Here is a 13,806-nt window from a genome sequence, read left to right as displayed (position 1 = left end):
TTTTTTTAGGGCAGAGAACGTCTACCTTAGCTCAGCTTTAGGTGCAACGCATCAGTTAGGGAGTGTTTTTAGAACAGAGAATCACATTTATGTGAGGTTGCTGAAAACATTCATAACATCATGAAATCATCCTACAGATTATAAAAACTGCAGCACAAAACATACAGAAGAAAGACGCAATAAGAATATGCAAATCAGAAGCTTCAGTTAAGTTTGAAAACACGTATGATTGAAAGTGTTATATGAACACTTTCAATCATACATTTTTAGATGAAGTCATACACAGAATTTCTGATTATACATACTTAATCTGCTTTGTAGTGTAGTGTAGTGGAGAATAAACTTTGACATTTATTTCTGACTTATACTGAACACAGTGTATGTAAAGTGATAATATTCCAAAGTACACCCCCCCCCCCCCAAAAAAAAAAACATGTTTGTTTACACATATTTTTAGTGCATATGAAAAGGGAAAGTGGAACCTTTGGCTTGAAACTGGGAAAGTATTGATTTTCATAAACATACATCAAAAGAGGATTTGGGAGTTTTATGTCAGAAACTAAGTGAAAACCAAGAAGCTAAGCACAGCTTCTGAGGAGCAAGGTCAAATTACATTAAGTTCATGTACCTTAGATGCTTACTAATGAATATTCATATTACGCTCAATTCATATCTCCCATGTTTCCAATTCATGCTTAGTGCTAACAAATCTGTTTCTTCTTTCTGTTCCCAGGCAAAAATAGTTTTTTTTTTGTGCCTTATGTAAGATGTACAAATGTATCCGTCATGGGTCTTTGACCAAGAGTTTGTGTTTTAGACTCAGCACCAACCAAGTGTGTTTGCTCTCAGAACTGTGTCTTCATACTGACCCTCACATACAACGGTCAGTACTACAGGCAGAAACATGGCTGTGCCGTGGGTTCCCCAGTTTCACCCATTGAGGCCAACTTTTACTTGGAAGAAGTGGAAAAGAGGGCCCTGTTATCCTACCCTGGAACACCACGAAGTCATTGGTTCAGGTATGTGGATGACAACTGGGTGAAAATCAGAGCTCAGGATGTACCAAATTCACTGATCACATTAAACCAGAGAACAAATACATCAAGTTCACCAGGGAGGATATGAGAAATGACAGACTAGCCTTCTTAAACTATGAGATTTCCGTCAGTAATGGGGGACATTTAAAAGTTAATGTGTACTGTAAGCCAACGCATACAGATCAGTATTTAAGGTTTGACTCTCATCATCTTTCAAACTGGGTGTCATCAGGACGCTACAACACAGACCAAACACCATCCCCACAGATACAGCGGCCAGGGAAGAACAAAAACACTTCAAAAAGGCCCTGAGTAAACGTGATGATCCCAGCTGGACATTTGTCAAAGCCGGGAAGCCACCTAAAGAAAGCTCCAGCCGATCCAGGAAAGAAGGACAACTGCTGTCTAAGTGAAAACCCTTAGTGATCCCTTATGTGTCAGGAGTATCAGAACAGTTGAGAAGCATTTTTTCTAAACATTCTGTAGCTTTCAACTCCCAAAACACACTGCGCCAAAAATTGGTCCACCCCAAGGATTGGGTTCCCCGACACAAACAGAGTAATTGCCAGGAGGATTGAAATGATTTATATGTCGGGAAAACCAAACAGCCTCTGCCTAAGCGGATGGCACAACACAGATCTAACTTGTCAGGCCTCCCACTGAAAATGTTATGTCCAGATGAACAAAATCAACTTTTTGTGTTCCCATGTGTTTCCACTTCCCTGATCACCCCTCAGTGTGTACATTGTCCTTCTGTTAAGACAGGTCTTCAACTGTCTGCATTTGGGTCGTCTCTCCGCTCCACTCGATTTGCTGCCGGAGATCATGACAGTATGCCCTGATCAGAATAGACCCAGCAGATTTTGTTTATGAAAATTTTGAGGCATGGGCGGTGGCTGCCGGTGGTTGCCGGAGGGCCTGCTGCCCAGCCCGCTGGAGGTTCCACTGTTTCCCAGCCCACATCAGCCGATGCTGGGTTCCTTATGATCCTTCCTGCCAAGACTGCCTCTTCCCTAGATGCTCTCCCCCAGCTGGAAAACTTTGTTTCTGAGCCATAAAATAGTAAAATTATGTTCATTGTTCTTGAGTTGGCTGGTAATAAGACTACTTTATCCCCCCATTTTGGTTTTGGCTTGTTTCATGGTTAGTTCCTCATTTAGTTTGGTTTTCTTATTTTTGTAGTGTTTTGCCAACCAGCCTGAATAAACTGCTCACCTTCTGTTAACTCTGCTCTCCACGGGTCAGCAATTAGGTCCTCCCTCTGCTCCACTTGATCTGCTGCTGGACATCACGACAGTTTCAACGCAGTGTATAAAAGACAAAGAAGGAACACAGCGGGGAAAGAACACAACAACAAAAAAGACAGAAATACAGCAGGGGAAATACAAGTTGACTAACACAGCAAAAATGGCTTTAAATTTTGGTTTGAAGGTGTCTAAATGCAGCAGATTTACAGTAAGCTGAATACAAATACTTTTACCGGTACAAGCTTCTCTGTTGAAATGGATAGAAACAGAAATTTACCATAATGACACGCAAACAAGGGCATCTATTATTAGAACTCCAATGCTATCTCTTTAAATTTAACGCTATAAAATTTAGACACTTCAGCAGAACAGCACAAACTAATTATATCGCAGAGAAGAGGAAGCTAGCTGACCAGTCTTTATTGGCAGACACCCAAGAGCACAACTTCCTGCTCATGGTACGCTGCTCTTTGTGGTTTGACAGTGACACAGAGAGAGAGAGAGAGAGAGAGAGAGGTGACATGCATAAGAGGTTTTTTTTGACAGTTACTGACAAAAGTCACATTTGCAGCAGACAGCAGCAGACAGCAGCGTGATGGAGCCACAAGAGATCAGAGAGGGATACTTAGTGAAAAAGGTAAGAATAACTACATGAAAACTACCAGAAAGTTCTTGCCATTGTCTTTGTAAACACAGAGCTTCTTTAAAGTATTGATAAAGTAAGTATAAAATACTATTGTTACTTCCTGTAATACTATTGTTTTTGTTTCATTATTTTTTGATAATGAAACAAAAACAAAATTGAGGGAATGACAAGACTAGATTTTTTTTTATCCATTGTCAATTCAGTGTAATAACTAAATTTAAGTAAAAAATAATTTTCAAAGAAAAATAAACCCACAACAACAATTTGAATAAAAAGGGTAGGGCAACTTCTGAGGTTTCAAACTAAGATGAAAGAACAGCCACTTGAAAAGGAAATCAGTACACCTGCAAGAAAAGCTTTACTTCACAAAAAGACAATGAATATGTCATTCAGGAATAGCAAAAAACTAACGTTGTTTTACTCAATCGGGAACAGCGATACAAGTTTCTTGAAAGGTACTTCATGACAGTCAACTGCACACTTCTGTTCTGTAGTCGCAACAGTGACTCAAGTTCCTGCTTCTGTTTACAACACGAAGTAAAACATGAACGTGTTGTGGCCTTGTTCTACCTATAAACTGTCGCTCAAAGAGAACATTTGAATATATGACCTGAAACAATGTCATTTGCAATGCGCTGTCATCAAACAGTGCTGTGAAAACCAGTGAAAAGATGTAACGAATAGATAAATTTCAGGAGACAAATTCCAGTGTACTACACAAACACTATGAAGAATATTCACACACTTAGATGACAAGCCATTTCCTGCATGCACAATGGAATTTATTATGAATGTCAACGTTCATACATTTGGTAGGTACATCAGCACACTGTTCTTTTTGTGTCTAGGTGTGACTTTTTTCTTTCCACACACTTGAAATGCTGATCAAAGGCCATTCAGGAAGTGTTTTAAGTTTTGTGACACTAGTTTTCTTTTCAGCGTGCATGACAACAGCTATGTACAAATGATGACCTTGCGCTTGTTCAATTATGAAAAATGTATGACAGTGTGAGTGGTGTTAGTCATAGCCAAGTCTCATGGATGACATATCTAAATTTAGACTATATGGACAAAAATACTGGGCCGCCTACATATCATGCCTCAGCAATGGAAACTCATTGCATTGTATTCTGGCCAACAATGTGGGTGCTGATGTTAAATCTGGAAAGGTTTTTTATGGCCTTTTTATTTTTCAATTAAATTTTTTTTTTTTACATTTTTGATGGCCAGAGCACAGAATTCCAAAAGGCGTTGTTATTGCCACAAGTCAAATGTGTGCAGTCTTTTCCTGTGATGAAATTCTAGAGCTACTCAAAGGCTTATTTTGCATTGAACTTCATCATCTGGACCCCGGACAAAATGCCACTTGATTGAAAACTATACCACTTTAAGATGATATTCATTAATTTAACTATTTTGCTAAATAATTTAAATAGTTAATTATAATTTGTTAAATAATAATTAAATAAGTCTTTTGAAAAGGTCTTCAGATCTTGGCATGATGAAATCACACGTTAAAAGTTTAGTTCCCTAAGGAGTGAATGGAGCAGAGAACACTGCGAGCTTGACAGATATAATGGTTTGTCTTAACCCAAACAGGTGAAATTAAACATCTATAAGCACAAACCCAAAGTGAAAGCAGTCTACTAACAGATTCCCCAAGCTGCAGATTCATTTCTGCATTTACATGTCACAAACAAGGGGCCAAGAAAGTATACCCTGCTTTCCTTTTTAAGCGTGCTTGTTAATGTTGCACTTTAGATCAGAGTCCGCATGGGAAATATGATTATTTGTTTATTTAAGGTAATTCATTCAAAATCAAAACATAATTAAATTTCTTCTTGCTACATTATTTAAACGAAAAGGTGACTCTTTGTTTTTTTTTTTTTATATAAGTGACCAGTGGCCTTTAAGGCACGGTGTTTTACATTTTACAAATAAATGTATACAAAGTATTACATAGCTGTTACCACATGTAATTCTAAGCAGGATGGTGTGTGGAAGAATACGTTTATTTACACCTCCACCCAAGTCATCTTGTAAATTATCATTCTGTGAACAATAATAACAATAATCAATTCAATTCAATTCAATAAAACTTTATTGATCCTGAAGGTTGACCCCAAAGGAAATTGGGTTAAGGCTGCCGACCTTTGCCAGCGCCATCTTACATATAATAATTATATATATATACATAATAAATATATATGATTTTTTTTTTGCATTTTGCCTTAAAGCAGCGTATTTCTTATTGATCCTCAGGGTACATTGCTAAACTCCTGGAGTGCAGTGTGGGTGGTGTTGTCAGAAGATGGAGTGGACTTCTATAAAAAGAAAACAGACCGTTCACCTAAAGGGATGATCCCATTGAAGGGAGCAACACTGAGCAGCCCTTGTCAGGATTTTGTCAAGAGGATGGTAAGAAAATGTTGCTATATGAAAAAAAAGAGGGTGGGAACTCTGCTGACTCAAAAACTGCAGTTATTGAGTCATTGGCACATTGGTGACTTTTGCAGACTTAGTGACCCCACCCTGCAACTTTATGTGGTCTCCCACTTTGTGGTTGAGCTGTCGTGGCTCCTAAATGCTTCCATTTTACAATAAGGCCACTCACAGCTGACCGGGGAAAAGAAGAAGAAGAAGGAAAATTTCACTGACTGACTTGTTGCAATCAGGCATCCTGTTTCAGTGAGCTCTTCAAATCTTCTAGAGGCCTACTGCATGGCTAAGTGCTTGATTTTATACACTGTGGCAGTGGGAATAAAAACGGCTGAATTCAAAAAAGGAGTAGCTTTTGTTCATATAATGTATAAAGAACTAGTTCTAAAGAGTTAGATCTGTCATATGTAGAGACACTGTTCATTATTCACACTCCACAGTAAAAGTACTAAAAGGTAGATTCAAATTGAGACCATCAATGCCATCAAAATGTTAGACTGACTAAATATGCTTGGTTTAGCTGGTTTTCAAGATAACCACTGAGAAGAAGCAAGATCACTTTTTTCAAGCCTCGCACGTGGAGGAGAGAGAGCTTTGGGTCAAGGACATCAAGAGAGCCATTACCTGCATCCAAGGGGGAAAAAAGTTTGCCAGAAAGTCTACCAGACGCTCCATTCGCCTGCCTGAAACAGTCAACCTAGCGTATGTTGTGTTAAATTGTGTTAATATTTTATTCATTATACTTTAAGAACTACAGCAGCAACTAACAGTAATTGTCTGTCTATTATATAAGCACTTGCTATCAGATTACAGTACCTATTTTAAGGTTACAGCATATATACAAAATGTGAAATCTGACATCCCAGCATGCCTAGCTAAAACTGCAAAATTACTGGAACATCATTACTTCAGTAAGGTTCAGTGAACTGTAAAGTGCTTGTATTTCAATAGAATGAAGAAGCAACACTGACAGCACTCTCATTGTTTCCTCAGTGCGCTGTACACAGAGATGAAAAACCAGGATGAAGGCGTGAAAGAGTTAAAACTGGAACAGGAGAATCGAGTCTTCAACCACTGCTTCACCGGTACACCTGGCTCAGTTTTGTTGATGTAACAGGTGTGCAAGAAGTTCTTTTTTAACTTCAAATGTTCTCACCATTTTTCTCCGTTTCCCTGTTTTTGCAAAGGTGCGACGGTGATAGACTGGCTGATTTCAAAGGAGAAGGCAAGAAATAGACCTGAGGCATTCATGTTGGCAACAGGGCTCATGAATGAGGGTTTTCTCCAGCCTGCAGGTGACTTATCAAAAGAGGGAGCAGAAAGCGGAGAGCAAGCAGCCTTCTTAGATGACACAAAAGCTCTCTACTATTTTGTAAGTTAAGCTGAGCAAACACTGTCGTTTAACAGCCAGTGGAATCAGCAAAAGCAATGTATATTATATATATAAATGGATTTGCTTTGTTGTGCTTGCAGGCAGACAGTGGCTTCTTTTGTGAAGGCTACTCCAGTGATGAAGATGTTCTTCTAAAGGAAGAATTCAGAGGAAACATCATAAAACAGGGCTGTTTGGTTAAACAGGTGAATCAGAAAACAAGAAAAATGTTCCCAGCATCTTTGTTGCAACATATACTCTTAGAAAGTTGACCTACAAAGTCTGCAGACGTCTCCCGATTTGAAGCCACTGTTGTCATTTGTCTTGCTGCAAAACATCCTTCAAAACAGAGATAAAGATAGCAGTAACCTCCAGCAGTCGTGTCACTCTCTCAAAGAGGAAACCTGTGTTCGCTGCTGAGTGATACAATCAAATAAAAATCTGATAACTCAAACTGTGTTATTTGTCACAGGGACATAGACGGAAGAACTGGAAGGTGCGAAAATTCATACTCAGAGATGACCCTGCCTATATACATTACTACGATCCTGCAAAGGTAAATACTGATTTTGCAGACATGCAATTTAATCCAATTTTATTTATATAGCACTTTAAAATACCCTGCACAGGACCAAAGTGCTGTACAGAAAATAAGTTAAAAACAATAGAATAACAGAAATCAGCAAAAATAGATAAATAAAACACATAATACATAAAAATTAAAACAGCCCTATATTAAAAAAGAAAACAAGATAAAACAGCATAGAATCAACTAAAAACAACAAAAATAAAACTGAAAATTAAAAACCAACATCTCACGTAGTGTCAAAGGCCAGGGTAAAGAGGTGGGCTTTCAGGAGTGACTTAAAAACAGGTAGGGAAGTGGCCTGTCTAATCTCTAAACGGAGATAGTTCCACAGTTTGGGAGCTGCTACAGCAAAAGCACGCTCTCCTCTAAGTTTACGCTCAAAATAATAACGGTAAAAATAATTTAAAGAACTGAAACAATAAGGGGTAATCATTTAGAAACAACCCCTCCCTAGTTACACAAGTTGTCTTCCTTCTGTTATATTCCTCTAATTTCTTTTCTTCTTGTCAGGCTGATGACCCTCTGGGCTCAATCCACCTCCGTGGGGCGGTGGTCACAGCTGTGGACTATGTGCCTGATGGTGTGTGAGACTGCTGCCACGCAATAAACATGTTGCTTTTCTTCTAATAGTTTGTCTTCACGTCATCCCCTTTAACTCATCGCCTTGTCTTTCAATGCTTTCAGCCAAAAAAAAAGATATTGATGGCAACCTATTTGAGATCATCACTGCAGACGAGACTCACTACTTCCTCCAAGCTGCTACAGACCAAGAAAGAAAGGAGTGGATCAAAGCAATACAGATGGTGTCAAAAAGCGGAAAATAACAAATATCATGGAGCAGCAGGGGAATATGTAACAGCTGCAGTGGCATTTCGAATGCAAAAGTTTGGTAGTTCTGTAATTATATTCTGTCACCCACGTTTTTGTATAGTTTTTAATTGTTTTAGAGTAACTTGAAATATAAAGTTCTCTACACACTATCAAACTGCAAACATCACTTCTGCTGTAACTAAAGACAATCAAATTTAAATTGCACGCTTAATATAAAGTGTCATAACCAATGTTTACTCTATGTTAGTGAACACGAAGATATGATAGCAAAGTAAAAATGAGCTGAGGAATAAATAGAATGAATCATAATTAGATAACATTGCAAATATCTATTTATATTAAATATGCTATTCTGTAAAACTACGATACAGCTGAGTCTTACCAAATGACAAAAGATAAAGGCTAAGACAGTATGAAAGATAAACTGGTTTTTTTTTCTCCTCCTGAGTCTTATTATTCGCTCCACTGTGGTTTTTTGATTTCCTCCTTCTTAACCTGCCCTTCAAAAGTCGGAGACAGTTCTAGCTATCACACGAGCACAGTTGGTTCCTGAGCGTGAACTAACTCCGAATCACTTTCAGCCTTCACAGTTTCACACGTTGTGGCTTACAGGCCTGCTGCATACATGAGACAATTTATCAGTGACAGAAACGACAAGCGTACACTACTATGTGTATTCAGAAATGTAATTTTAGTGCTGACAGCTAAACTGATGAGTTTATGAAGACTTTTTTAGTTTTTCGTTGTTTTTTTTTAGTTTTGTCTATATTAGCTGGACTAATGCTATATTTACTTATTTATTTCAGACCTATTTGAAAGTGAGAACATTGCCATTCTATTTTGAAATCCCTGTCATATAAGTCAAATTTATCATAGCAGCATACGCCACTACAGACCATCTAGCATTTTATTTTCAGGAGCGATTAGTGGTATTTGAGGTGGCCCTTTATCTGGTACCTTGATACTTGGGTTTATACCATTTATGTAAACTACAAATGTGTTAATAACCTATCTGATTGTGGTTTCATTTTTCTGTGTTACACGGGACATAGCATTCTCTCTTTTGACACAATGCTTTCTGAGGTGTCACTTAGAGACAACCTTACCATAACGGAAAGGAACAATGGCAAAAACTATGAAGCTGCAGGTCTTTGATATAATTTTGACTTCATAAAATATGTTACTTTGGCCATTTAGGCTCTTTTTTTTTTTAAATGAACAATTTACTCTTAATTGTAATTCTATAGCGCAGGACTGCACAGCTTTGACAACTTTTTCTTCTTTCTACCAAGAGTCACTGCCTCTTAATTTTCTTTCTGTCTTCATGGTTTTTTTTAGTACAGACCAGTGAACCATTGCCATACTAGAGGGTTAGGTACAATCTTTGGCTTCAACTGTTCCCCTTTCAAGTCATTGCTATATTCTTGTTTTGACACAGAGCCACTAACTGGTGCTTCTTTAAGTACTTGAGCATGTTTCTCTTCTCTCTTTTATAAATGTTAATATTTCTAAGCGAGGGTGAGAGGATAAATCAGCAAAAGCAACATTTCATAATAAAAACAGAATGTCTAACTGTAGCTTCCTGCATATGTTTGTTTTACAATTGTAACACAAGAGGGCGCTATATATCAACTTTATATTTTTGTTATCAGTCAGTTGTGGGAGCTTGTGTTCGGTGTATAATGGTCATATCACTGTGCTTTGAAATCACGTTAGTCTACATACACTTAGACTTTTAATACTGTCCCCATAAGAAATAACCAGGCGCTTCTATAAAGGAAAGATGGAAGACTGAAGCTCAGCTGTTTAATAAAGCACACTTATGCACCTTGTAGTAAATGGAACTATGTATAAAGCAATAGTATACTAACAACCCTTAGACTATATTTTAAATGCAATGATAGTAAACACTGTATTTAAACAATCAAGTGTAATATCTATAAGACTGGCATGATTAATTGGAAATCAGTGGAACTGTTGACTTGCAGCAGTAAGCATATTGAGTATAGTAAAATGACTCAGAACGCTTTCCACAGAAAGTCAGTGTTTTAAGAGCAGTAAAGAGCCATGAATTCATTAGGGAAAACACATTAACACAAACATTTTACAAAACACTGCCAGTTCAAACCTCTCATCCTCACTAGATTTTCAAAAAAGAACAAAAAAGGGGGCAAACGGGCAAAAAACAGATGTGTAGAGCCCACCAAACTGAGAGGAAAACACAAACAATTCAATAAAGGCATCATTTTAAATCCCCCACTGTTAGTCTCTTCTAAGAAGCAAACAGTGGTGGTCAAAACAAAGCACTAAAACCCAAGCATCCTTTCAGTTCTAGTGGAAGGTAGTGATCACTGAGAAGAGGCAGCATGCCATTTATGTGAATGTTCTTTCATCATGAAATTCTTATGTACAGATACCAAAGTCCAACAATCAATGTGGTTATAATGAAGCAATTTCACTGTAGAAGCTGGCTATACAATACAAAGAATGTAGCCTCATGGGCAGTGTGGTCCGTGCTGCAGGGAGAATGGACTGCCATACCCGTTATGTGTCTGTGAGCGCGAGGAGGGAGACAAAGGAGAGTGGAAAAGTCCGAGTTGTCATCGAGCAGAAACAGGAGCTGAAAGCATGTAAATATAATAATAACCACTGCAGCCAAGAAGAGAGCCTGACGAGCCCAGTTGTAAGTAAGCTATTAAGACTCGACTGTACACAGTGTTCGTGTTTTCCTCCGAAACAATAAGTTCCGTTGGAGCAGCCTTTCAACCCCTCTCTCTGTCTCTCGCTAGCAAACTTGACCCAGACAACAAAGTAATTTTTCGGCTACGAGCCCGACACGGAACCCGACGTATTAGCCAGAGGTCCCTTTACTACGGTTCGGAGCCGCGGACCTTCAGTAATAGTAATAAATCACATTCATGTAGTTGTAAACAGTATGATAATATATTAAGTAATCCAAAGTATTCAGAATACGTTACTCTCATTGAGTAACGTAACAGAATACATTACAAAATACATTTTGGGGCATGTATTCTGTAATCTGTAGTGGAATACATTTTAAAAGTAACCTTCCCAACACTGTATATAACACGTACATCATATGTAATCATATGGTAAATGTTTCATTTACTAACTCGTTTAAGGGATTTTAATGCCTTCCTCTCCACTAAGAAACAAAGTGTGACAATGTGAAAAGCACAGGGAAAAGAACAAAAATCTATAAAACTTTCATAAAATGTGAAATGGGAGCAATAAATCAACAAAAAGACATACCCATAAGAAAACACAATTTCCTCAAATCCCATCCTATCTAATATGGATGTACTTGAAAACTCTCTTTGGGCATTATGTCAGCAATGAACCTGAGGGTAGGGGAAAGTTTTAACCTGGCATGCTGTAATGTGAGAGGGGAGACAGGCTTTTTAACAAACAACAAGGTCTACTTCTACTGTATGTATCAGCATGATTAAAGAGCCAAACTTTGTGTTTTAATGCAAGTAATTTCACATCTTTTCAAATCACACCTTTGTTTGACTGGTGTCAAATAGTGACTGATTTTCACATTTTTTTCTGTGTGACTGAAAAGTTAGACACATTTAATCATTGGACAACAAAGCCATGAAGATATATCACGGAGCATACATCTAAGGGTACTAGAGTATTAAAGTTAAACTACATGAATGACCACACAGATTTTGAGTTTTGCCCGGCTGAGACAAAGCACTGTACAGTAATGCGTTTCAAAGCACTCCTGAACCTGTAGTCTTTCCAGAGACTGTTTTCCAACTGCCATCAAACTAACCTGGAGGAACTAGACCACTTTCATTGTTTAGTGTCAAATGGGAAATGAAAAGTCTAACTCTGTTTGGCTCATGAATAGTATTTTTAAGTTCATCTCCATCCACATTTATGAGGTGTTAGGCACATCAAGCAGCTTATGACTCATCCCTGAGTTTGGCCAAACAGACTTTTTAAGTGCCTCTTTTTGACCAGTGTGAAAGAAAGTTTATCTCATCATTTACTAGTGACTCCCCAAGAGGAGTCTTTTATATGAGTCTGCTCTCAAATAACATGGGTTTTTAGATTGGATCTGTACCCTGCTGTTAAATCGTGGATAAGCCTCTGCCCAGGTGGAGTACTTCAAAGCTCCTCAGAATAAAAGCCCATCTTCCATCAACCGTTCAACAGACTCTGTGTGCAAGATTGGATCTGTTCCTTATTAACAGCATTTAAAATGAGCATGTGCCTTCTTTGTACTAACTTCAAAGGCTCTGATGTCTGACTCACCACGTTTTGTACTGTAAATGATATGTTTTGTTCTTTGTGGAATGATATCTTCAAGGAACAAGACAACTCAAATTGGAAATTGAGACATACTTGATGACATAGAAATTTGACACTTGTTGTTGCAGTTCAGCGTCAAAAATGTCAAACTGTCCAACAAGTCATAAAAGCCTCAACAGAAAATTCCTACGAAAGACTTTCAGCAGGGCCAGAATGGTTGTACTTCAAAGTCAGCACTATCGCCTTACTGACTATACACGTAAGCAATGTATGCATGTTGATTCTAGGAGTATTTAACTTATTAATCATGTTAGGTAAGCAAGACTAGAGCGACATTGTTCTATAAGTGCACTCTACTTTCATGAAGAAATAACAACAGAACAGAAATACTGAATAATTGCTCACAGAAGACTCACCCCCGCGTATGCATACTACAGATGACTGAATTTCCCTAAAGGCGGGATCCATTAACTGCTAATGAAAAGAGCATGACAGCTTCATTTAAACTCCCTCACATTCACTGCATGGTTGACACTAAGTATAATACTCACCATGCCATTCATTCATCTCAATTTTTTTCTGTAAATACTGTAAACAAACAGATGAATGAATGAAATGTTGAAATCAATTTTTGTTCACTATTCCTTTCTAAGCTGTAATTTCACCCAAATAAAAAATAGCCATCAAAGCTCTTGTTAACTCTAAAATGTCTGTATAAAATCCTGAAATGAGCTTCCTAGCTTCATAAATCATTTATTAGTGTATCCTCGACAATATTTGGTGCATCTTACTAAAAATCGAAGTTAGAGTATCATTACTGTGTGCTAGGGAGTGTAAAATGATTTTAACACCCTTTATTTGGATAATTTTCAGTGAAGAGGAACAGTGCATGGGTGTGCAGTGTCTCATAGTGGCATTTCTGCTTTTTGCCTGCGCTCTTGTTTGGAGCTTAGGGTGAGAAAGGAAACCAAGGAATTGAGGTATTTTTGAAAAATGTTCATAATGTAGGTGAAGTGAACCCATAAGTGGCAAGCCACTTGCCACAAAGCCAAAAGGAATAAATAGAGATTTTACTGAATTTCTAAAAACATTTTATTATCAAAATATTTCAAATGTCATTTCAAATTTCAAATGGCCCATCATATCACCATCAACAGAGACTCATGTTATTTATAACGGTCTGTGATAGCAAGATGACCAATGCTAAAGAAGCGAAAACTAACTTTGGATTATCTGTTGTTTGAAAATGCATCAACTATTTAGCTAATAATGCATCGTGAACCAGGTGTAAATGTTCTGTAAGAGAGCTGATTTTTGAAGGGGTCACAGGTGACCCACCTGTGGAAGTTGTGCATGAGTGT

General features: G+C 37.9%; 1 protein-coding gene across 1 annotated transcript; it reads left to right on the top strand.

The window, feature by feature from the left end:
* The first annotated feature begins 2,778 nt into the window (after positions 1-2,778).
* On the top strand, positions 2,779-8,614 carry plek (pleckstrin). Its single transcript, XM_084949303.1, has 9 exons — positions 2,779-2,921; positions 5,193-5,348; positions 5,890-6,071; positions 6,363-6,454; positions 6,557-6,741; positions 6,843-6,947; positions 7,214-7,297; positions 7,841-7,910; positions 8,015-8,614. Exons 1-9 carry the CDS (start codon positions 2,880-2,882, stop codon positions 8,152-8,154), a joined length of 1,056 nt encoding a protein of 351 aa, XP_084805429.1. The 5' UTR covers positions 2,779-2,879; the 3' UTR covers positions 8,155-8,614.
* Positions 8,615-13,806: the final 5,192 nt, after the last annotated feature.

The sequence above is a fragment of the Perissodus microlepis genome, chromosome 13 (assembly GCF_051167445.1).
Source record: "Perissodus microlepis isolate ML-2025 ecotype Zambia chromosome 13, ASM5116744v1, whole genome shotgun sequence".
In the NCBI taxonomy this organism is placed as follows: domain Eukaryota; kingdom Metazoa; phylum Chordata; class Actinopteri; order Cichliformes; family Cichlidae; genus Perissodus; species Perissodus microlepis.
Note: the sequence above shows the minus strand (reverse complement) of the source record. Positions and strands in the feature narration are given on the sequence as shown.